Genomic DNA, 23,938 nt, shown 5'->3' on the forward strand with positions numbered 1-23,938 from the left:
TTGGTGCTTGTTCCCAGATTTCTTCCATTGGATACTTTCTTCTTTTTTTTTCCATCCTCTTCCTACCTTCCCTTCCTACTTCTCTGGGGGCGCCTGGGTGGCTCAGTCAGTTGAGCGTCCGACTTCAGCTCAGGTCATGATCTCATACTCTGTGAGTTCGAGCCCTGCGTCAGGCTCTGTGCTGACAGCTCAGAGCCTGGAGCCCGCTTCAGATTCTATGTCTCCCCCTCTCTCTGCCCCTCCCTTGCTCATGCTCTGTCTCTCTCTGTCTCAAAAATAAATAAAAACATTTAAAAAAATGAAAAAAAAATAGGATTAAATAACTAAGTTCAAAACAAAACAAAACAGTCTGGCTGGTTCAGTCGGTGGAGCATGCAACTCTTGACCTCAGGGTGTGAGTTCAAGCCCCATGTTGGGCCTAGAGCTTACTTAGAAAAAAGAAAAGAAAAACAGCCCATTTTTTCCCTCTTCAAAAAGAAAAAGGCATGCTCTGAGTCAGGAGGTTCCCCCATTTAAGTCCTCACTGTTCCCCTCAAAGAAGTATTTTTTTCCATCTCTCTTCCCTAACAGGACTGTGGTCATCACCTCTTGTCTTGTGGTCTTGCCCAGAGCCTGTATGTAACTCAATGGTGTGTGTGTGTGTGTGTGTGTGTGTGTGTGTGTGTGTGTGAAGCCTGCACCGTGGAACTGCTGTGGAATGTTTGTGCTGCATAGGGTGTGGGAGCAAGGATATGGTTCAATGTTCTGGGTGATGTCTGTGAGGGGCATGTGCATGTGTGCATATGGCATTAGTCCACGTGTGATGAGTAGACTTTTTATGTATGCATAGAGCAGGTTACTATGAATGCAGCTGGCCCTGCTCCCCCTCACAGGCAAGCCTATGGAGACACCTGAGTTTGCAGAATAAATAAAACACTACTAACACACATAAGAAGAGCTGTAAAAAAAGGGGGGGGGGCGCCTGGGTGACTCAGTCGGTTAGGCGTCCCACTCTACATGATCTCACAGTTTGTGAGTTCGAGGCCCGCATGGGGCTCTGTGCTGACAGCTCGGAGCCTGGAGCCTGCTTCGGATTCTGTGTCTCATTCTCTCTCTGCCTCTCCCCAACGTGTGCTCTGTCTCTCAAAAATAAATACATGTAAAAAAAATTAAGAAGAGCTCAAAAGCCTTAACTATTTTAATAATTGTTTTGGGGGAATTGTAACCAAGATCCTGGCTCTTTGTGGACATCTTTATTGGCTGGTATTGTCTCTGGGACAGGGCGCCTGTGGGGGCCAGGAGCTGGAAAGGGGCTCTGGGGTGGGGGTGGGGTGCCACAAGGGGCTGGGAGCCGACATCAAGTCCTCACCTAGAGTGGTGGGCCTTGGACTCCTGTGGAGGGGCCTGAGGGCAGAGAGAGAGAGAGAGAGAGCGCGCAAGAACGCGCGTGAGTCGGAGACTATGCTCCAGAGCCGGAGGGACCTCGGTAGGCTAGGGGGAGGCGGGAGGGGCTCAAGGGCCGGGGCTGAGTTCCGAAGGGTTGGGAGGGGCTGGATTGCGACCGAAGCTTGAGGTTGAGAGAATGGCTGGGGCGGGGCTAAGAACGGGGATAGGGGCGGGGCTAAAATCTGGGGACAGGACTAAGAGCTGGGAGTAGGTCTGGAAAGAAACTAGGGATGGGACTGAGGGCTGGGCCTCAGCGGCCAAGCTAGGGTTTAGGCCTGAGAGAAAGGGGAGGTACTAAAATTAAAGGTGGGACAAAAAGGGGCCTGGAAGAGCTGGGAGGCCCCGGATGAAGAGCGCCGTTGAAGTTTAGATTGGGCTAACACAACGCAGAACCGGGGGAAGGTGGAGGGAGGGGTTGGGCAAGCATGAGGCGGAGTTAAAGGCTGGACTGGGGTGAAGCGGAGATTGGGGTTTACGGTTGCCTCGACCAAGCTGAGGTTCAGGATTGGACTTCTGCAAGGAAGAGTCTTGTAGCGACGAAGAACTGGGCTGAGCGATGTGGGTCAGGACGACACTGACGATTAAAAGGTGGACTAAGGAAAAGGCTAAGGACAATACCAGCGCCTGGGATGAGAACAGCACTGGTAAGGAAGGGGCGGGGCAGGAGTTTGGGGGTGGGTTTCGAGCTGGGGGCGTGGCACACAAGGAGAGTGTAGAACTGCAAAGAGCCTGGAGAAGGAGCCGGGACCAGAGGCCGGGCTGGGCGGAGTTAGGGCCTGGGGGCGGGCTCACGCCGAGCCGCGGACCAATGATTGAGGACTGGGGTGCTGAGGCTCTGGGGAACGCCTGCAGGTTCGGCTGTGCCTGTCTGGCTGGAGCCCGAGCTGCTAACACCGGTTCTGTAGGCTGGAAGGCCTTGCCTTGTCGCAGCCGGGCCCCGGCCGCTGCCTAAGAAACTCGGGGCCTGTCTGGAGCCCTTGGTCCAGCACCCACCCAGTCGCCAGGCTGGGGCAGGAGGTTTCATTGACTCTAAGGGGAGGAAGGAGTCTGGGGGTTCCACGCGTGACATCACAATCGCCTTCAGATGTGGGCGGAGCCGGAGCGGCATTTCCCAGGAGACTGTCCTGCCTTGCTCCCTCCTTCTCCCTTCTTCCTTTCCTTTCTCCCTTTCCCCCACCCTTCCTCCCCCATTCAGCTGCTTTGGTGCCCAACCTGGAACTCCGCCCCACCTGTGCCCACAAGGTCAGGGGGAGTTCCTCAGCCCGCAGGACTGAGAAGATTCTGTACAAATGAGCATCACCTGTGAGTTTTGAGTTAGACCCCTGTTCTCCGGATTAATTACCTACCGAGAAAAAGACCACAAGCCTCCCTCTTCCTTTCAAGCTATCACTCTCCTCATTTCATTATGAAGCTCGCTCTGTGTCCCGCCACCATTATTTCTCCTGCAGGAGCGATGGACTGCTGCTTCAGTAGGAGCTCTCCTTCTGCCTGTGAAACTAGAGAGCAGATTGCCTTCCTCAGATCTGAGGAGAGTTACTAAATCTCACCCCTTGGCAAAAGGAGTTATGATTGTCAGGGCTTCTTGGGGGTTTGGGAAGAGTTAGTCAGTGGATCCTGTCTACAAGCTTCCTTCATGGTGACTCCGGAGACAGCAAAAACAGTGGAGTCAGATAAAGCAGAATTTGAATCCTGACACTGGCTCGGGTTCCTCTGACTCCTTCCGTCTGACCTTAGGGTGGAGGCTGGATATGGGAGGTTGTGAAGTCAGGAATGAGTAAAAACAGAGGATGAAGAATTGGCTGTGTTGGAGCTGGAAAACAGGTGCAGTAGGAAGTGACAGCTAGCAGGATGGGGTTTGGATAGGAACCCCAAGTAGACAAAGCTGCAAGAGCACAGGTCATACAGAGCTCTTTCCTTTGCCATCTATTAACTTGTCTTTTTTTTTTAATGTGTTTTTTTTTAATTTTTATTTTTGAGACAGAGAGAGACAGAGCATGAACGGGGGAGGGTCAGAGAGAGAGGGAGACACACAATCTGAAGCAGGCTCCAGGCTCTGAGCTGTCAGCACAGAGCCCGACATGGGGCTCAAACTCACGGGCCATGAGATCATGACCTGAGCTGAAATTGGACACTTAACCGACAGAACCACCCAGGCACCCCTATTAACTTGTCTTTGAACAGACTTCTTCCTGAGTCTCTGAGTCCCCCATCCACAGACTGGATTGTGGTGGTTATTTAGAATCAAAAGCAGGGGCACCTGGGTGGCTCAGTCCGTTGAGCGTCCGACTTCAGCTCAGGTCATGATCTCAGCCTGTGAGTTCAAGCCCCTCGTCGGGCTCTGTGCTGACAGCTCAGAGCCTGGAGCCTGCTTCTGATTCTGTCTCCCTCTCTCTCTGCCCCTCCCCTGCTCATGCTCTGTCTCTCTCTGTCTCAAAAATAAATAAAAACATTAGAATCAAAAGCATATTCTAAGAGCCCAGCACAGTGCATAACATTGGGAGGATGCTCATCCTGGGTTAATTCTCTTTTCCTAGAAAAGTCCCTGGTTTTGAACCCTGGGCAGAACCTCCAATGCTGTAGCTTCTTTGTGTGTGGTTCCAATAATGGGTTTATTCTATTTTACTCATGTATTCTTCAAAAAAAAAAAACAAAAACAAAAACAAACAAACAAAAAAAAAACAACCAACCCAGTATTTGCTGAGCACTTTTCAGAGGCAGATAAAATATGGGTTTGTTCTCAAGTTGCTGTGAAATAACTTGATGAAGTACCATGGCAGGGTAAAGGGTATAAGACATGTGTGACCGATTCTACTTGGATAGCTAGCTTTGTTCTTTCCAAGGTGAACAGGTGTTTCTGGGGAGTGGGAGGCAGGAGAGAAAGAATGGAGAAGGGAGGGGTGGGAGGAAGGATGGATGGGTGAGAGAAACTTGTGACTGAGGAAGGAACCAGGGGCTGGGTCCTGGGGGGCCAGTTATGTCATGATAAGGAGTTTGCACCGCATCCTGAAGGCAGTGGAATGCTGTTAAACAGAAAGAATATAGTGGGCCAGTGCCCACTATATTGCAGGAGGCCCCTGCAGCTGTCTTAGAGATAATGAAGGTTTCAACCAACATAGAGGTAGGTATGGCGAGACTCGGATCATCAAGGTGGTGTGGAGGTGAGGGAAAGAATGATTGTTAGATTCCTAGCTGGGATGCCTATTCCTCTCTGAGATGGAAGAGACAAGAGATGGTTCATGGAAGGTAGGGAGAAGATGATAGGTTTGTGTGGGACATGCCAGCCTAAGAGGTTTGGGGAACGCCCAAGAGGATATTGACCGTGTGCTCAGGAAAAGCAGGCTGGATTGGAGACCCCGATTTGTGTCATTTTATTGGTGGATGTTTATTGGCGTCCCTCTCCTCACCCCTCCCCCAGCCCCTTGAGAGCAGGGACTGTTGGGTGCCTGTTTTAATTTCTGTATCTCCAGGGGGCTGGTGGAGCTTCTCAGGAGATGTTTGAAGAGTGAATGGCTGGTGGGAGGAAAGGGGTGCTGCTGCTGTTGCCACTCTGTACTCTCTCAGATGTAAACAGGTTACCCAGCTGGGAGAGACGACACCTGCTGGCTGGCGTGGCGTCTAGCACTGATGCGTCTACCTTCTCCGAAGGTGGGTTCAGGGAATCTCTGGCCCCAGGCTTCCCCACCACCCCTCACTTGGGAACGCTGACACCCCATGGCAGGCAGGAGGGAGGGAAGTGTTTGGTCCAAAAGGGGTCCCTCAGCTGCCCCGTCCCCACCCCCCATTCCTCACTTCTGCCAGGCAGGGAGGGCCCCTTCCTGGAGGCCACCATCACTCCCCTTTTTTTAAGTTTATTTTAAGACAAAGGGAGAGAGAGAGAGAGGGAGAGGGAGAGAGAGAGGGAGAGAGAGAGAGAATCCCAAATAGGCTCTGCACTGTCAGAGCCTGACACAGGCCTCGAACCCATGAACCTTGGGATCATGACCTGAGCCTAAACCAAGAGTCAGACACAACCGACTGAGCCACCCAGGCGCTCCACCCCTGTCTTTGGCAAAGCACTTTATCATGCACAAATTTCTCTGACATATGTGAACAGAGTCCTCCCAACAATCCTGCAAAATTAGGGATTTCCTCCATCTCCATTTTGTGGATAAGGAAATGAAAGCTCGGAGAGGTTACTTGCCCTAGGACATCCAGCTAGTAAGTGAGGAGCCAAGACTAGTACTCAGGTCTGTCTGACTACAAGTTCAGGGCACTTGCCACTATGCTGTCTCTTGCCCCCAGTCAGCCAGTAGTGCTGAAGAAGGTGGTGGTGGTCTAAGGTCCGGCCTTACATGCCTTATTCCTCCCAGAATGGAGAAGGGGCATGGGAGGACAAAGGGGTGCCATCGAGCATGTACAGGGGACCTGGGACCTTCATAGCCTGGTGGGGGAAGGGAAAGGTGGAGGAATGTGGGGCAGAGCTCACACCAAGCTGCTGCTCCCTTATCTCCCAAGTACTTTTTAAAAATTTTATTTTTATTTTTTTTAATTTTTAAATGTCTTATTTTTGAGAGAGAGAGAGAGAGAGAGAGAGAGAGAGAGAAAGCTGAGCAGGGGAGGAACAGAGAGAGACAAGGGGACAGAGGATCCAAAGCAGGCTCTGTGCTGAGACCAGACAGCCCGATGTGGGGCTCAAGCCCATGAACTGTGAGATCATGACCTGAACTGAAGTTGAATGCTTAACCGACTGAGTCACCCAGGTGCCCCTCAAATACTTTTTTAAAGAAGTTTATTTTGGGGGGCACCTGGGTGGCTCAGTCGGTTAGCTGTCTGGCTTTGGCTCAGGTCATGATCTCACTGTTCCCCAGTTCAAGCCCCACATCGGGCTCTGTGCGGACAGCTCAGAGCCTGGAGCCTGCTTCTGATTCTGTGTCTCCCTCTCTCTGCCCCTCCCCCGCTCATGCTCCATCTCTCTCAAAAATAATAAAACATTTAAAAATAATGTTTATTTTTGAGAGAGAGATGTGTGTGCAGGAGGGGGAGGGGCAGAGAGAGGGAGAGAGAGAGACTCCCAAGCAGGCTCCATCTGCACTGTCAGCACAGAGCCCAACTCGGGGCTTGATCTCATCAACTGTGAAATCATGACCTGACCCGAGATCAAGAGCTGGACACTTAACTGACTGAGCCACCGATGTGCCCCTCAAATATTTTTTTTTTTTTTATTGAGAGAGCGAGCACACAGGGGAGGGGCAGAGAGAGAAGGGGACAGAGGATTTGAAGCTCTATGCTGACACCAAAGAGCCTGATGGGGGGTCTAACTCACAAAGTGTGAGCTGAAGTCAGACCTTAGCCGAATGAGCCACCCAGACACCCGACCCCTCAAGTACCTTTAAGGCCACTTGGACTAACACACCCCCAGGCTGGGTTAACTCCTGGCTGGTGGTCAGGGTGAGGTTTTGTCCTGTTCCACCCCTCGTAGAGGCTAGATAAAGGCTCCGTCCTCCTGGCCTGTATGGAGGGAGTAAGCCAGCCAGAGGACCCCATACCAACTTGTCCTGGAACTCATCAGTGCCTGCTCACTTCTTCCTCCAGGGGTGGGTGGAGCTGGAGTTCAAGGGGGACCTGCAGGAAGGTGCCCTGTCCTCTGTCCTGGTACATGGAGCCACTTGCAGGCTCACCTTTTAGATGGTGGCCTGAGGGAGAGCCATTGGTAGACTGGAGCTTTAGGCGGGGTCAGAGGGGAGGTGGTGGGGGTAGAGGCCAGGAGATTCCAGTGTGTCCAGGGCTTATGTTCGCCTGGGTGAAAGATGTGGAGCTCTTCTCCAGGGCCTTCCCCAAATCCCAAATCCTCACCCCAGCGGCTTCTCCCCTATGCCCTGGGACCTGTGCTGCCTACAAGAGGTGAAAGGGGTCAGGCTGGGGGCCGGTGTTTTAAGTCTGTGGCTCTGAGGACTGGGAGTGGGAAGAGATGGGATGGGGAATGGGACCTTGATGAGTGTGGAGCAGAGAAAGAATGGAGGGTGAGCATGTGGACAGAGAAGCGAGAAAAGTGAGGAGAGGTGTCAGGGGGAGGAGAGGCTTGGAGAAGAGGAGGGAAAGAAAGCACCCAAGTCAGGAGAGGCTGAGGAGCAGGACCTAATCTGCCTTTCACAGCAGGTCTCGGGCCTGGAGTGACTTCGGGGCTGAGGGGTAAGGGGGTGGGTTTCCTGGCCTGTGCAGGGCAGGCTGGGGACTCTGAAGGGGTGTTCCTGTCTGCCATGTGGCTCCACAGTCTGCTGGCCCGAGGACCTTCCAAGACCCAGGCAGCCCGTGGAGGGCCCGGGTAGGATAGGCTCCCAGAGGAGGCAGTGAGTGGGAGAGGTGGGTGGCACAGGGCAGCAAGGGGGACTCAGTAAGACATCTTCCTGGGGGTCTGTGGGGGGTGGGGCACGGGGCGCGGGGGCAGACAGGCAGATGGGCGCAGGGGACCTGAGGGGGAAGAAAGGTACATAGTTCCCACTGGAGGGTTACCCGCCTGAAGCAGAAAGCTGCCAGAGGTGGTGGGGTGGCAGCAGGTGCATTTGGTGAAGCCTTTAGATTGAGCTATGGGAGGGGAGACCCAGGGGCATGCTGCTGCCACCGCCCGGTGTGACCCAGACTCCTGCCCCCTCAGGTGAATTCAAGGACCCGGACAGGTGCTGCTGGAAACACAAACAGTGCACCGGGCACATCATCCACCCCTTCACCCCTGACTGTGGCCACCGTAGCCTGCACCTGCACTCTGTCAGCCACTGCGACTGTGATTCTAGGTAAGGGCCCTCCTTTTTGGGGGGCCCAGAGCCCAGGACAGACTCCTGGGCAGAGCCAGGCCCAAACTTCCCCTGTGTTTCCCCGCTTCAGCTCTAACCTGGCACTGCCAGCCCAGCCCCGGCTTTGTAAACCTTACTCTGCTCCAGAGCGATGGGAAGGTCTTTGGGCAGCCGGGGCTGAGCCGGGCAGAAGCCAGCTGTCCCTCAGTCTCCTCCCTCTGGGCCCCCGGGGGGTCACGGAGGCCTGGGAGCCACGCTGGGTCCTCTGTGTGGCAGGGTGAAGGACTGCTCAGAGAAGGCAAACAGCAGCAGCTCCCGAGACGTAGGCCCAACCTGCTCCCGAGATGTGGGCTCAACATGTTTAAACATCATCCAGTCCCCTTGCTTTGAACTCATCCCAGAGGAAGAGTGTGTGCAGCGGTTCTGGTATGGCTGGTGAGTGCCAACAGGCTGACAGGGGCGGCACTAAGGGGCACCAGCCCCCCCCCCCCCCCACTCTGTGACAATCTTCTCTTTCCCTGTCCCCCTCCCTCCCAGGTGCAAAAGGTATAGGCCTGTCTCTGTGGCAGTGATCCACCATCCCATCCACCATGACTGTGGGGCAGACGATCTGAATGAAGAAGAGGAGGAGGAAGAGGAGGGGGAGGAAGAGGAGGAGGAAGAGGGAAGCAAGCCTCCCATCCCCACCCAGGTGGGGCCCGCCACCACACCCGCTGACAAAGGCATGGGTGCAGTCACAGGTACCCCGGACTCAGCAGCTCCCATCACTATCTGGCGCTCTGAGAGCCCCACAGGGAAGTCCCAGGGCAATAAAGTGATCAAGAAGGTAAAGAAGAAAAAAGAAAAAGAGAAAGACAAGGAGGAGGAGACAGATGAGAAGGCAAAGCTGAAGAAAAAAGCCAAGAAGGGCAAACTGATTAAGAAGAAAAGCCCAGTTAAATCGGAATCTCCACCTCCAGACTTGACCCGATCAATAAGCCCAAGAGAGTTGGCCAGGATGTCAGAGTCCAGCCCAGACAGCCGGGAAGACCTGGAGAGTGAGGACAGTTACAATGACCCCAGGCGGGAGGAACCCTCCAGCGAGGATATTGTGGAGTCTTCATTGACCAGGAAGAGAGAGAACACGGCCCAGGCTAAGAAACCCAGGGCGAAGGCCTCACCAGTCAAGAAGGTCAAGAGGAAATCTCCCCCAGCATCAAACCCCAATCTCAGTTGAGGCCAGGGCATCCAGGGTGAAGAATAAATGAGATCAAGCCTGTAGCTGACCCCCTGCTGCTATTCTCTCTCCCTCCAACCTGTCACTTCTGTGGGGAGGGTGCGGGTTCTGGACACAGCTGGAGCCGAGGGGTCAGGGGGCTGCAGGAGTTTCTGAAGGGTAATCTATCTTTCAGGAGGCAGTCCATGGGAAGGCAGGAGGGACGGCAAGGGAGGGGCACAGCCTGCTTCTCTGTAACATCCTAGGCTCAGGGCAAGAGAGGAGCACACCTGGGTGGGATGGGAAGGAGGCGTCCTATCTCCTGGGAGACTGGTCTGTGTGAAATCCACTCGGGGACAGGCAGTACTGTCTGCAGTGATAGCCCTAATAAACTGAACCTTTTAACCCACTCTGTGCCACTGTGCCTGGCCTTTCCCTCCTCTAAGTGGCCCTTAGGAGGATGCTGGTAACACCAAAGGGAACATGATCTTCCCAGCTCGTGCTCCTGCTAGGCCCTTCTAGACCTCTGTGCTGAAGGGAATAGAACTGAGTTCCTGGCAGAAGACCAGCCCTTCCCTCCCAACTCTTGCCAACAGCCAAAGAGATCTTGAATGACAGGATGAAGTCAAGACGGGAAGCTCACCAAGTGTGGGCAGCAGTGACCTTTTCTGATTTCTCTGCTGAGCCCCAAATAGAGGAAAGGGAGGGGGAGAACCTCACTTTCTTAGCACCAACTTGCAAAACTAGGAGAGGAGGCCCTTCTGAAGGAACACAGGAGACCAGGAGTCTGGAACAAAAAGAGGCAGTGAGGCAGGGGGAAGGGGCCAGGGCCAGGGTGTTGGCCGGTCCCAAGCAGGGAAGGCGGGGTGGGGACTGGCTTCCCCCACAACATCCCAGCACTTCCCTTTCCAGGGCGTGCGGGTGTGGTAGCAGGCGAGCATGGGGCCCATCCTGGGCAGACATACTGGACTTGTGCAGAGGTACTATCGGAGACTGAGGCTCAGCTGGCAAAAAGAGTGAGGTAAGAGGTACAGGGGCTCAAGCTGAGAAGGGCCAAATTTACTCATGGCCCTTCCTTGCTGTGCCAGAGAAGGCTAGTGGGCAAGCTGTTGGGGCGGGTGTGTGAGAGCGTAGGGACAGCGGCTAACGTGTACAGAGGACTGATGAGGTCCCAGGCCTCCCCTTGGCAGAGCGCTTTCACACATTCTCTGCCTCTGCAGCTGCCCCAGGGAGGCAGATGAGGCAGGTCTCGTTAAGCTTCACCATACAGAGGAGATGGCTGGCTCGAGGACAACAGGAGTTCCCTCGGTTCCCTCAGGGCACAGGGCACAGGGCACAGGGCACAGGGCTGGGAAGTGGAGCATGGATTTGGCCCCGGGCGGTCAGATACAGAAGCTGCTTGCTGTTGAGTCACTGCCTCTCCGGTGGCCTGGAAGAACCAGGGGGAGCTGTCAGAGCTCCAAACCCAGCTTGGAAAGCCACCCTTCAAGAGCCGGAGCGTTGGAGAGAGAGGCTGTGCCAAATGCTCTGTAGAAACACTGTTTATTCAAATGACAGGCAGGAAGCGGAGGCAGCAGCAGGTGGGTGAAGGCGGCCAGGCGGGGGCTGAGCAGGTTAGCACTGCTCCCGTGTCCCCTGCAATTCTGCTTTGATAGCCACCCAAGCTGTTGGCATCTGGGTCAGAAACACCTTCCCTCCTCTCCCTCCTGCCCGAAACTGAATAAATAGCATTCCTCTCCCCACAAGAGCTGGGGGAGACTCATGTGCTGAGCTTGGTGCCCCGGGGTCACAGCCCAGAGTCAGGTGGGGGCAGAAGCTCAAAATGGCTTGTAGGGAGAATACAAAACTGTTCCACTCTCATTCTCGTCTTCCTCTTCTTCCTCCCCGTCACACTCCCCGCCCAGCCTGGTCCCAGAACAGGTGGTCGGTGAGGGCCTGGAGTGGGAGAATTGTCGCCTAGCTTACACTGAGCTCAAATTCCCAAGGCCATCCAGCTTGTCACCCATCCAGGCTGACCACCAGAGAGAACGTCAACTCACGCCACTTTATGGACAGAAAAGGCGGGACAGGGAGTGAGGCAGTGGGCGGCCGGGCTCTCCCAGCCTCAGAGGTAACCAGAGTCCTAGGAGCAGACCCCCTACCGGTCCATCTCGTCCAAGAGCGGGGTGGCATCGCCAGCAATGGACATGGGGGTGCTTTCGATCATGGGGCTGGGAGAGGGCCGAGGTGTTAGCCTCTGCTTCTGTTTCCGCCGCTCCGCTTCCTTCTCCTGTAGCCACTGCTCTGCCATCTTCCCCCAGTCGATGGCTGCATGGCTGTTGGACCTGGGAGGGAGAAGGGGCCTCTGAGATCAGGAATCTCTGGGGCCTCACCGGAACGAAGCCTTCCCACCAAACGCTGCTGATCGTCCATCTTTACAGAAATGGACCTGTTTTTTGTCACATCACCTTCTTCTGTCTTTTCCCAGAAAGTGGTCGTTCTGGAGACATTGCTTGGGTCACGGCTTTCACAAGGTCCAAGCGACCTGCTTATATGTTGAACTGCTTGGCCTCTTGACAACACCTGCCCCTAATAACCTGCTCTGTGCCACAAACCGCATACTTACTTTGGCTGCTGCTGCCGTTGCCGAGAGCTGGAGGAGGGCTGGGGCTGGGCCTGGGCAGACTGTGGGGTGGTGCTGGCCTGTAGCTGGTGGTACTGTGGTGTGGTGATGGGCTGGCTTGGGGTTGTGTAGGAGTAGCTGGGGGTCATTAGTGGTGTGGCCACTGGCTGCTGGGCTGGCGTTGGGAACACCTGGAGAAGGGTGAATAGTTAAATGGGGATGGGTTTGGGGCTTATTTAGCCTTGCTATGAACTTCTGGCAAGCTGAAAACCGGGGCTCAGCACTGAGCTTTCCAGCTGACCATCTCTTGAGCAATGTGTGGTCCCAAGTGGCAGAGACAGGCCAGCAGGATGGGACCTGGCACAACAGGGCCCGCCAGTGTGGACCACTTAAGGGTTCCAAAGATCCCAAAGGACCATGGAAAAATCAGACTTTCTCTTACTCCCTCTACCCTCAAGAGGGCCCAAAGAAAAGGAACATGTGTTGGAGACCATTCCTAAGGCTGTGGTGGCCCCATCTATACATATGAAGCCCCTTGGGGTAGACACCGCCAGAGGGCAGTCTATGTACACAGGTTGGCAAAGGATGAATGTTCCCTTTTGCTCTTCTCCACCCTCTGCAGGGAGCCTTGTCCCCAAGCCACGTACGTGGTAAGCGCTGCTGCCCCCTCCACTGCCGCCATAGCCATACTGGCTCGAGGCCCACTGGGCTGGTGTGGCGTTGGGGTTCTGTCCTTGGCCTGTCACGGCTGCGATGGCACTGAACATCTGCGAGGTCATGTTCTGAGGCAGGGCATTCACAGCCCGTGTCAGATCTGTAGGCACACAGAGGTGGGAGATGGGCACGTCAGAGGTCAAAGTCTTCTAGTGCCATCCCTCCAGCTCCCAGTCTCAGACATGAGCTCACCTGCAAGGTTGATATTGGCTGGGGTGGCATTGATAGAAGCAGGTGTCCGGGTCCTACTGCTGCTACTGGGAGTGATGCCTGTAGGAAACGACCAAAGTTAGTTATGTCCCTCCAGAAACCTGTTTCTGTTTTCACCATGAAGGGGGCTGGAGGAGGTCCTGAGGTGGGTGGAAAGAAGGGAAGCTGCATCAGCAAAGTGGATGGAGGACCTCCTTGATGCTAGGAGCCTGAAGCAGGAGTGAGACAGCTTCAGTGACAGCCCGGGCCTCGTCCTTTCCACCGATGGCTAGTGATCACCTTGACTCAGGACCTTCGTGTCCCTCTAAGCACATCCCAGAACTCAGAGCAGAACTCACCTGGTACAGGATCCTGGTAGTGATCCTTAAACCATCGGAAAAGTCCGTTCACAGTAGGGAAGATTTGGCCCCGGTACCGGAATCCTTCTGGAGTCACTGTTACGTATTCTATCCTGGGATTTTGGAAGGAAACCTGTGTCAGAGACCACTTGGGGCCAGCTGTGAGAGAGCGGCCAGAACAGATCTCCACCATGTGAAGTAGCCAAAGTGGGTGCTGGGGGGAAAGGAGAGATGAAAGAGCCCTGACCCTGTCAAAGGAGGCTGCACTGTGAGGAGGTGAGCACAGTCAAGGCCAGGAGTCGGCAGCCCTGGTGTGACAGGTACAGGCCATCAGAAGAAGGCCTGCTGGGGCCTGGGGTGCAGTGTGATGGCAGCACACTGCAGGTGGTGGCAGGAGTTGAGGCCACAGCGTCAGGGCTGTTGTCCTGCTGTCTCCCCCTGCGCTGGAATCTGGAAATACCAGTTAAGGTGGTTAGTCTGACCTTACTCGACACTGCAGGGCAGAGAGTAGATAAGACGATGGGCTCTGGGTTCAGACCAGTTCTACTTGCAGTTTTGGCTGTCACTCACTACCTATATGACTTTATGTGAAGTCACTAAACCTGAATCTCAGCTTCACTTGAAAAACAAAGGCAATAGCACTTAAACCTATAGAACTGTGTGTGAGGAATAAATGAGACAGCATGTATGAGGCACTTGGCACAACACCTAAGATAGGGTTCTGTTCAATAAAGGACAGCTGTCAATTATCAACAGACAATGACAAATGTTGGAAAGTTCTCATTTATATTAAGTTGAACCCTGCTTTCTAAATCATCTATCAAGTGTCATTAATGCTGCGACACAAGGAGTCTGCACACCTTTCTACGGGAAGTGATTGCGTTGCCTCTACTTCCTCGTTTAAAGATCCCTCGTTTGCTCAACTTCCTCGTGGGACAGTGTCCAGCCAACAGCCCTGGCTGCCATCCTCTGGAAGCATGATGGTGAATCAGAAATGGCTTCTCAGAAATGACAACAATATTCTACATGTGCCCAAGACAGTGCAGGGTCTGGAGTCCAGAGCTTCTTGTCACCCAGCCACTGAGCCCAGACTAACATAGTCTATGCTGTTTATCTTGCACAGGAAGTATAGGGATACGAGCAGAAACTCACTGGCCTTGGCCACGAGCCGAAGGGAAGGTGGGGGCGTAGAGAAGACTGATACGATTATCAGTCTGGGTAAGAGACAAAAGGAAAGCAGATCCCAAAAAATGAGACTTTGATCCAGAGTAAGCTCTAGAGGGATCCAGACAAAGGCATGTCTAGGAAGGCCAGCCTGTTAGCCACACATAGAAGGAAGCAGAAGGGTCAATGATAGGAAGGAGAGAAGCTCTCCTGACCCACCCCTTCAGTGCAGGCAGAAATTATTCGGCACACCACAGCAACAGTGAGCCACCTTGTGTCGAACCCCCTGGTGAGGGGGAAGCAGAGAGTGAGGAGAGACCTGTGTCCTGGCCCTCATCTTTGCCAGTCAGGTGGAGAGTGTCTGGTAATTTCCATCACTCTTTGGGAGGGAAAAACGGTGAAGGAAACTTTTCACAGGGTTGGGGAAAGTATCTTTCTTTGCTTTTTACCTCTAAATCGTCACCCTCTTTCCCCACCTCCAACCTCCAACGGGTAAGAGGGAAAAGACAGTCAAGCAGAACCAGAGAGGGTACTGCTCCGGGGGTCTCTAACTCCCCTGCTAGCCTATCCGTGGACCCCAGTGGCAGCACCTTCTCAGGACTAGTGCTCACCTGGGTTTACCCCGGGGCTGGTATCCCAGTAGGAACTTGCCGGGCAGTTCCTTGCAGGCACAGATGAAATAAGGGATGAAGGTGGGCTTCTCCTTCTTAGTTTTGATGAGCAGCTCCTCTAATTTCTGGGGGTAGAACGAGGGGGAGAGGTTGGGATAGCAGCATGCTTGGTACACAATGTCTGGCGCATACATGAGGTACACCTCCTTCACCAGCTGAACGTCCCCTACGCTGAAGGGACACCATATATCCTGAAGTGACTGGGAGAGGTCATGCTTCAAAGAGCCCTGGCTCACCTTACGATCCCCACCACTGCAGTCCTGATAATACTTGTGATTCAGAAGGTCCCGGGCAAAGGATGCCATGGGCTGGACATAGCGAGCAACAATCTCATCCAAGTCTTCAAATTCCTGTGGGAATATGGTAAAGGCCCCATGTGTCACATTCAGAGCTGAGACTCCTTCATCTAATCTATTCGGAAGAGAACCCATGGGAGGGAATGGACTTCCCAGCCCTGCTGTAGCCTCGCTCCTCTGCAAAGTCCCCTCAATTTATACATCCTGCTCAGATTTATCAGCTTACAAGGCATAAAATCCTTTAAACCGTAACTTTGATTCTCCTCTCGTGCTTGGGAATAACAAGGAGCTTCATAAAATTTCCTTCTACTGAAAACGAGAAATGGTGTGTGTACGCAATCATGTGCATATATGTTTTCTCCTCTTCCTCCACTGGCTGTCTATAGGTAGTCTATTTTAAAATTGGGAGGACAGAGAGAAGCAAAATACACAAAACTGTTATCAAATGACTCCTTTCATAATCAACCTCCTATTCTGTTCTACACAGCTAAAACATATGTAATGCATATAAGTTACTAACGTCACATGAAAGTAAGCAGAAATGGCTTGTTTCTGGAAGTAGGAGAGGGGATGGGAAGCAGGAGCTGGCTCTCACCTCACTATTGATCCACAGGGTGGCTCCCAGGCTGAAGGCATTTTCCTTGCCCTCTTCCCGCACGTCCACGTGCTGGTAGATGCCATCACTGACCTTCCAGGTCACTGTCAGGTGATTCTCACCCTTGCTGCTTGGTCGGATGATCACATCACCCTGGTCCATGGTCTCCATCATCTTTTCTGCTTGCTTGAAATTTATATTATGGAAGGATGGGTGTGCGATCACTCGCTTGATGTATGCTGAGGAGGCCAAGAAAGAAGCATAGATCAGGGGAGGGGACTGGGAGCCCACAGCAAAGGGACAATTTGTGGCTTTATTTCTGACCTGCTATCAAATTCTGAGACTCTTTTGCCCTCTCTGGACCTGAATTCTCTAATGTGAAGGTTTTGTGTGTGAACCTGGGTTCCTCAAGTGCTGAGAGAACGAAGCTTTAAAAGTCACAGTGTAGGGGTGCCTGGGTGGCTCAGTCCGTTAAGTGTCCGACTTCGGCTCAGGTCATGATCTCGCAGTTCCTGAGTTCAAGCCCCGCGTCAGGCTCTGTGCTGACAGCTTGGAGCCTGGAGCCTATTTGGAATCTGTGTCTCCCTCTCTCTCGCTAACCCTCCCCTGTTCATGCTCTGTCTCTGTCTCAAAAATAAATAAACGTTAAAAAAAAAGTCACAGTGTATTAGCAAAGAACACGTGACCCAAGAAGACCCTGGCTTTCAACCCTGCCAGTGACTCCATCCATGATGTCTCTGAGGTGCAGCACCTCAAAGCCGAGTGCTCACTCCCACTGGGGTATAGCCATCAGCACATGAATCCTGCGGGGGGCGGGGAGGCTGCCAAGACTTGGGCTGCACAAGTGGTGGCCACACTCACTGGTCCGCTGCTGCTTCCGTTTCATGTCCTCCTCCTGCTTGTGGTCTGCTGCTTCAGCGTCAAAGTCATAGTACGTGTCCTTGGGCAGTTTCCACTCGTTGTTCCTGTCCATGAGGTCTGAGGTTCGGCAGGTAAGGTCTGCGCTGAACTTCTCAATGTCAATCTTCATGATGCGGCAGTGAACGGTCATTCCCACCTAGATCCACAGAATATTTGAGCTGGAAGGGACAAAGATGATCTAGCCCGATGCCCCATTTTACACGTGAGAAAACCGAAGTCCAGGCAGAAAGATGGAGTGACTCGCCCAAAGCCAGCGAGCTAGCAAGTGGCAGGTTAGGAGTTGACAGGTGAGTCTGGTCTGCAGACCACCAGCCATGCCCCGCACAGATGCCTCTCACTCTAGACAGGAAAAACAACCGGAGCTTACTGGGATCTACCCCGCCACTGGCGCTATTCCCTTTTCCCATAAAGTTACCTAATTATTGTTCCTGGGGTAAAAGCAAAGTCTGGCTGCCCTTTTTGGAGGAGAGGCAAAACAACAGCTTTCTGTTCTTTCCCCCTGACTTGAGCCCTTCCATCTAAACACTGGCAAAAGCCAGTCACTGCATGGTTCTTCTTTTGAAAATCTCTGGCTTCCTTGATTGGGAATGTTTTCCCCAATCTTCCTAAGTCCACGGTTCTCAGGGGTTCATGACACTTAGAACTAGAGAATTTGGCAGACATGGTATATCAGCCATGTCACCAACTAACTGGGTAATCCTGGAAAAGGCACTCAAATTTCTCTGAAAAAGGTTTCCTTCCCCATCAAGTTGAGAGATCAGAGACAACACATGTAAACGTCAAGTGCTGGTATCTACTGGGTACATAATAGATGGCAGCTGGCAGGAGAATACTAGAACAGAAAGGAAGCTCAGCCTTTCTGTTTCACAGCATGTAATGCTGGGCCCTGCTTCCTGCCTACAGACTAAATCACAGCCTCCCACATGGGAAGAGAGAGCCCTCTCCCAAAGGGCTGGCAACCCAATGAAATAATCACAAAGAGAACAAAAGCTGCTACTCATTCACATGCCTCTCACCCTGGCTTCTTTCAGCCAGTTATAAATCCTCCTGACTCTCTCCCCACCAGCAGCCACTGGGAACCAAGCCTCACTTCTAGGGAGGCGCAGCCCAAAGTTCCGGAGAGCCCCATTTGGGCAGCTGAAAGTTGCACTAGATGTCTTAGTTTAGTCGTCCATCTACCTTCACTCGCTCCTCGGGCCGCTTTACCACTTTGTCACTGAGGAACTTGGTGGGGATGAAGCCGGTGACACCATTGTCTAGCCGTGTTTTGACACCAATGGCCTGGCCTGGGCATGAACCGCTGTCAAAGTGGTTCCAGACCTAAAAAGTGCGTCAGGAGAGGAGTTTGGTCATTAAGGTTCTGGAGATCTACGTTCAGAAAAAAGCTGCTGGGGTGCTGCAATTTATCTTGCCATAACACCTGGCAACATGGTCTAAAATACAATGAATAAGCCACCCACCAACACAGATTTTGAACATCCCTAATATTAATTAAATTATTAATTTATATATTAATATAAAATGTATTAATCTGTCTGTATGTCCCTCTAGCTGCCACAGAGGCCCATCTCTCCCAATTCTGTTCTGACCTAGTGGACGTAAGAAATACATATGCCAGTCTCCCCAGAACAATCCATTTCAGGGAACCAGCTGCCCCTTGGCTTTATTATTGGGACAAATCCCACCAGCTTATTTATTGGGTAAAGTCTGGAAACTGTCTCGTGTGGAAAATGGGAAAAAAAATCAAGAGAGCCTATAGATTCCTTCCAACTAGCATGTACAGGAACACCGTACCTGCCCTGTAGTAAGAAACGCACACCCTCAGGTCTATAATCTGGTTGAGTTAGATCCCCAGAAAATAGGAAACATGGGTTAAAGGCTGAGCCATAATAGAAGGAAGCACACTGATTGTTTCTGACCAGCATATAGAGGGACTTCATGTTAGACCTGTATGTGTTCTAGCCCTCGTCCCTGTTTGTTTGGGAAAAGCGTGATCTAAAATAGCTGCATTCCAGACTCCGTTCTAGAGACATTCAATGGAGGAAACTCAGTGACCACAGTAACAGTGCAGCACATACCTCGCTTAGTTCAGGGAAATTGTCTTGCTGACAGAAGGGGCACTGCCACAGCCCTGTCTCATCGTTGCGGATCGCCTGGTCATAGCTCTCACCCTGTGGACGCCTGTGGGCAATGCCAGTGACGTTGCAGATGATGAGCTTTCCTGCAGGAAAGGGAGAGGACAGGGAAGGAGAGAAGAGAATGGGGACCAGGCTAAGAGAACTGGAGAGGTGTCCTTCCCACTGGCCTTTTAGTGTCAGAACATCTGGCTTATGGCATCTCTACTGATTTCCCTCACATCCTTAAGGAGCTCTTCCCCTGATTTGATGATGGGGGGGACATGATGCCTATAGAAGTGACTCCTTGAAGATCCTGAAGCAGCAGGTTAAGCATCATAATTGGTCCCTGAACTCAGTTTTGACTTCTAGTTCAGGGCTGCATATATTAATAATAATCTTAAAAGCTCCCCTGGTCTTTTTTACCTACAGTATAAACCTGCCTCACTCTGCTGGGATCATCGCTTGGTTTGAACATATACAGTAAATGCACCCTTCCACCCCACAAATTCTCCTCCAGCTGAAAACCAGACCCAGCGTTTACCAATGTAGAAGGTCTCTGGTGTTTCTTTGGTTAACATATTGAAGATTTCCTCAGTGTTGGGAGAGCGGTAGGCTGTCCGGAGGTCCTTATACCGACAGCTCAGCTCCGCCCGGATGTCATACAGGGTGATGTGTTTGTCACCATAGCCCTGGGGAAGAAGCCCAACAGGAAGAGCCTTGCAACCCTCCCCAACTGGAGCCACGGGGGGCTTGCAACAAAAGGAGTAAGACAGTTGGCTCCTGTCAGGGCTACTCTTCTTTCCCATCAAGATTTACCATAGAATTTTTTCAAACTTTCTATTTATTTTTTTGTTTTTATTTTTTTAGAGAAAGTGAGAGAAGGCCCACAAGCAGGGGAGAAGGGCAGAGGGAGAGAATCTCAAGCAGGCTCCAAGTTCAGCGTGGAGCCTGATGCAGGGCTTAATCCCACGCCCACGGGATCATGATCTGAGCCAAAATCCAGAGTTGGATGCTCAACTGACTGAACCACCCAAGTGCCCCCCCCAAACTTTCTCTGTTATAACATGGAATGTTCTCGGATAAAAATGCTTCACAGAAACCCAATGTGGGAAACAGACACATGCAAAGCTACATGCAGCCTGGGCAGAGAGAAGAGACAATCAAGTCTCCCACATTAACACCATTGGAGGTTTTCTGGAGATTTGCTGCCTGAGTCTCCTCCCAATTAAGCCACTGCGGGTGACTTCTGTGCCAAGCCTCTACACTGTCACCCACCTGCCTCTCCAGTTCTTCTGCAAAGGCATCAAGGTCCAGATCCTTCAGTCGCTCTGGGTTTTCCAAGATCTCTTCGAGGGCTCCTGCGGGGTTAGCGTCCTCAGCTGATTCATCATATTCCAGAGCATCCACTGCCATCTTCCTGGCCCACTCATAGGTCTCAGGGTGGACTCGGGAACCGTCAAGAACTTCAATGTATGAGTCGGTGCTGAATGAAAGGCAGAAAAGGGACAAGGATATAGAACAAGAAGCTTCTGGCAACAACCCAAATGTCCACCAATGGGGAACTGGTTAAATAAATCAGGGTACCTCCATACAATGGAATACTATACAGCCATTAAAAATAATGAGGTAGATCTATGTGTGCTGACATGGAAAGATGGCCACAATATACTGATACGTGAAAAATGCACTGCAAAACACTATGAACCGTATGATCCCATTTTTGTAGTAAATGGGTAGTTAGTAAATGCATAGCAAAAATAAAATTTAGGAACGTTGTAGTACACACCAAATTGTTATGGTAGTTATCTCTGGGGGGTGGGATTATGGGGGACTTCCACTTTCTGCACAATATTGCTATACATTGAATTTTATATAATGAACTTAAACAAGTCTTATATAATAAGATAAAACAAGAAGGGGGAAAAGACCTCTGACAATTTGCTGACAGCTATTTTCCCCCATAAAGCCTTCCCAGGCTGGTCTTGCCCGTGCACTCACATGGACCTATGTTATTCGTGGAGTGTTACAGCAAAGCTGGGTGGAAAATGAAGTTTTAGAACTTGAAGCCTATTTCCCCACTGATTTCCATTACTGAATGAGGAGCTATGTGCCCGTGGAAAAGATCCTCCAAAGACTGAGTTGATAACTTCTGGAGAGGAAGAGGTCAATAGTGAAGTCCAAAGTCCAAGTGAATAGAACTTTCTCTCAATAACATCATCTGAAAACATACTGAATCTCTATCCCCCTTCCTTATCTCCTCATACCCCCACACTCCTTTTCCATTGCCCCTGCTAGCCCCACCCTTATCTAGCCACGGCAAATCATAATAACAGAACATGTTTGTGTTTACTGAATGAAATCTTGTATGTTTTCTGCCCTTAATTTATAAAATAAGTTGGTTCTTTTTATGTTTTCCTCATACAAAAAAAGCTTCACATAATTGAACCGATCTTTTCCATAGGTCAGATGCTCTTGACTTAATAAAGGGTTGCTCACCTTTGCTTTAAAATATTTCCTAATTCAAATACCTTGGGCCCCTTGACAGCCCTAATCCCCTGAATCCCCAAAGCAAAGCCCAAGGGAATTCTGCCTGGCCCACCCAGGAAGAGGGCATCACCTGTCCCCCAGGGAGGCCGTGTCGATCTTGAGGAAGCCAGCACAATTCATGAAGACTTTGGGACCCATGTGGCACATGGTGACCAGCTGGGTCCGACTCTCCAGCCTGGTGTTGTTCTGCTTCAGGATCTAGGAGAGAGGTGTGGGCTTTCAGGTTTCTGGGAAACCCTCTGTCTCCAGGCCTCAATATCTAACTGAGCACTATACCCTACTGTCTGCTACTTAAAAAAAAATTATTTTAGTGAACTACATTACACCTGCCAAAGATAATATAGAACTAGTGTGTAAGTTAAAAGTTAATGATAAAACATACACCCGAGTACCTTTCACTCTTCTTAAGAAAAAGAACATTACCAGTACTTCCGAAGTTCCTTAATTCTTCCATTAACTTGACAGAAATCCTTTTTCTACCCACTGGAATAAAAACCACTATCCTGAGGTTTGCGTCTGGTATGCTTGCTTTCACCCATATTATTTTTTTGAAGCTTTTTAAAAATTCATTTTGCGGGGCGCCTGGGTGGCGCAGTTGGTTAAGCGTCCGACTTCAGCCAGGTCACGATCTCGCGGTCCGTGAGTTCGAGCCCCGCGTCGGGCTCTGGGCTGATGGCTCAGAGCCTGGAGCCTGTTTCCGATTCTGTGTCCCCCTCTCTCTCTGCCCCTCCCCCGTTCATGCTCTGTCTCTCTCTGTCCCAAAAATAAATAAACGTTGAAAAAAAAAATTTTAAAAATTCATTTTGAGAGACAGAGAGAGGGAGAGAGGGAGAGAGAGAGAGAGCGCGCACACATGTGCACGCATGCATGGGAACAGGGGAGGGGCAAAGAGACAGGGAGAGAAAATCCCAAGCAGGCTCCTTGCTGTCAGTGCAGAGCCCCACGCAGGGCTTAATCCCACAAACTGAGATCATGACCCGAGCCGAAATCAAGAGATGCTCAACCAACTGAGCCACCCATGTACCCATGTAAAATTTTTTTTTAACATTTTATTTTATTTTTGAGACAGAGAAAGACAGAGCATGGATGGGGGAGGGTTAGAGAGAGAGGGAGACACAGAATCCGAAGCAGGCTCCAGGCTCTGAGCTGTCAGCACAGAGCCCGACGTGGGGCTCGAACTTACAGACTAAGAGATCATGACCTGAGCCGAAGTCTGAAGTTCAACTGACTGAGCCACCCAGGCGCCCCCCGCTAAAAATTTTTTTTTTATCTTTAGTTTAGAGAGAGAGAGAGAAAGACAGAGACAGAGACAGACAGACAGAGTACAAGTGGGAGAGGAACAGAGAGGAGAGAGAGGGAGACACAGAATCCAAAGCAGGCTCCAGGCTCTGAGGTGTCAGCACAGAGCCCCATGCGGGGCTCGAACTCATGGATGAGATCATAACATGAGCCAAAGTCTGACACTTAACTGACTGAGCCACCCAGGCGCCCCTTCTTCCATCCATTTTATTATTATTTTTTTCAACGTTTATTTATTTTGGGAGAGAGAGAGACAGAGCACGAACAGGGGAAGGGCAGAGAGAGAGGGAGACACAGAATCAGAAACAGGCTCCAGGCTCTGAGGTGTCAGCCCAGAGCCCGACATGGGGCTCGAACTCACGGACCGCGAGATCGCGACCTGGCTGAAGTCGGGCGCTTAACCGACTGCGCCACCCAGGCGCCCCTTCCATCCATTTTAAATCCTAGTTTATGGCTATCTTTTCCATGAGCCACTATAGTATAGTAATGAAGTACAGTAGTACACACAGTAGTGGCCACTTGGGTCTGAAGTCTGACTTGGACTCTTACTAGCTGGATGACTCTTATACCAGTCTCTACTTCTCTAACCTTTTGTCAAAATTATACTGGCAATTGTAAAGGCTCAGTGAAATAGAACTTTTCTTACTTTCTCATTCAACCCAATCTTACCTTCAGGAGATGGGTCCCTTTTCGAGGTCCCAGACCACAGACGTACTGGATTAAGGCCTGGCTATATGGGTGGGCGATGGCACGGTTGACATCGACCCCAACCTCATTGACTCGGTTGATAAATTCACAGTATAAGGCATTGAGCAGCTCCTCTTTCACCACATGCTCCTGCCGATAAACAGCAGACAAGGATAAGGTTACTGTGCCCTTCTGCCTGCTAAGCCTGCCTGTTGAATCATACTCACTTGCAAGGGATGAAACTTGAGACACAGGATGTCTTCATCAGAGCTGCACACCTGGGCAAATTCAATCAGAGGGTCCTGGATGCGCCGGGCCAGGGAGACGGCCTGTCTCAGCACTGGAGGATAATCCCGGAACTCTGCCTAGAGTCAAACAAGGACCAGCAGG

At 51.6% G+C, this 23,938-nt stretch overlaps 2 protein-coding genes across 12 annotated transcripts in view; one reads left to right on the plus strand and one right to left on the minus strand.

Moving 5' to 3' along the window:
- The first annotated feature begins 1,603 nt into the window (after nt 1-1,603).
- On the plus strand, nt 1,604-9,796 carry PROCA1 (protein interacting with cyclin A1). 8 transcript variants are annotated; one of them, XM_043583568.1, is made up of 6 exons: nt 1,604-2,069; nt 4,987-5,070; nt 7,676-7,726; nt 8,057-8,192; nt 8,469-8,618; nt 8,730-9,796. In XM_043583568.1, exons 1-6 carry the CDS (start codon nt 1,982-1,984, stop codon nt 9,406-9,408), a joined length of 1,188 nt encoding a protein of 395 aa, XP_043439503.1. In that variant the 5' UTR covers nt 1,604-1,981; the 3' UTR covers nt 9,409-9,796. The 8 variants fall into 8 exon arrangements, with proteins under 8 accessions (XP_043439503.1, XP_043439502.1, XP_043439508.1 ...); XM_043583567.1 differs by having other exon boundaries at nt 1,609-2,069; nt 8,469-8,627; XM_043583569.1 differs by lacking the exon at nt 1,604-2,069 and adding an exon at nt 2,318-2,727 and having other exon boundaries at nt 4,893-5,070; nt 8,469-8,627.
- Nucleotides 9,797-10,913: 1,117 nt separating this feature from the next.
- Nucleotides 10,914-23,938, minus strand: part of SUPT6H (SPT6 homolog, histone chaperone and transcription elongation factor) — a 32,830-nt gene continuing 19,805 nt past the window's right edge. For 3 of the 4 annotated variants that reach the window (XM_043583566.1, XM_043583564.1, XM_043583565.1), the window contains exons 22-37: nt 23,776-23,913; nt 23,531-23,698; nt 21,633-21,760; nt 20,291-20,498; nt 19,557-19,704; nt 18,977-19,119; nt 18,078-18,218; nt 16,839-17,034; nt 15,978-16,216; nt 15,323-15,436; nt 15,027-15,151; nt 13,252-13,364; nt 12,896-12,973; nt 12,637-12,803; nt 11,993-12,180; nt 10,914-11,711 (exon numbers count right to left, since the gene is read on the minus strand). In XM_043583566.1, the coding sequence (XP_043439501.1) occupies nt 11,525-11,711; nt 11,993-12,180; nt 12,637-12,803; nt 12,896-12,973; nt 13,252-13,364; nt 15,027-15,151; nt 15,323-15,436; nt 15,978-16,216; nt 16,839-17,034; nt 18,078-18,218; nt 18,977-19,119; nt 19,557-19,704; nt 20,291-20,498; nt 21,633-21,760; nt 23,531-23,698; nt 23,776-23,913 (2,481 nt within the window). In that variant the 3' untranslated portion in view covers nt 10,914-11,524. Of the gene's footprint in view, nt 11,712-11,992; nt 12,181-12,636; nt 12,804-12,895; nt 12,974-13,251; nt 13,365-15,026; nt 15,152-15,322; nt 15,437-15,977; nt 16,217-16,838; nt 17,035-18,077; nt 18,219-18,976; nt 19,120-19,556; nt 19,705-20,290; nt 20,499-21,632; nt 21,761-23,530; nt 23,699-23,775; nt 23,914-23,938 lie in introns of those variants that run through there. The other variant, XR_006297799.1, reaches the window with a different exon arrangement.

Source organism: Prionailurus bengalensis, chromosome E1, assembly GCF_016509475.1.
Source record: "Prionailurus bengalensis isolate Pbe53 chromosome E1, Fcat_Pben_1.1_paternal_pri, whole genome shotgun sequence".
NCBI classification, from domain to species: Eukaryota; Metazoa; Chordata; class Mammalia; order Carnivora; family Felidae; genus Prionailurus; species Prionailurus bengalensis.

What these genes read in the sequence shown, in the direction of transcription:
- PROCA1 (XM_043583567.1), top strand. Translation starts at nt 1,982, where the DNA reads ATGTGGGTCAGGACGACACTGACGATTAAAAGGTGGACTAAGGAAAAG. An exon ending in CTGGGATGAGAACAGCACTG is followed by an intron (nt 2,070 to 4,986) that starts GTAAGGAAGGGG and finishes GTACTCTCTCAG; the next exon opens with ATGTAAACAGGTTACCCAGC. An exon ending in GCAGCCCGTGGAGGGCCCGG is followed by an intron (nt 7,727 to 8,056) that starts GTAGGATAGGCT and finishes CTGCCCCCTCAG; the next exon opens with GTGAATTCAAGGACCCGGAC.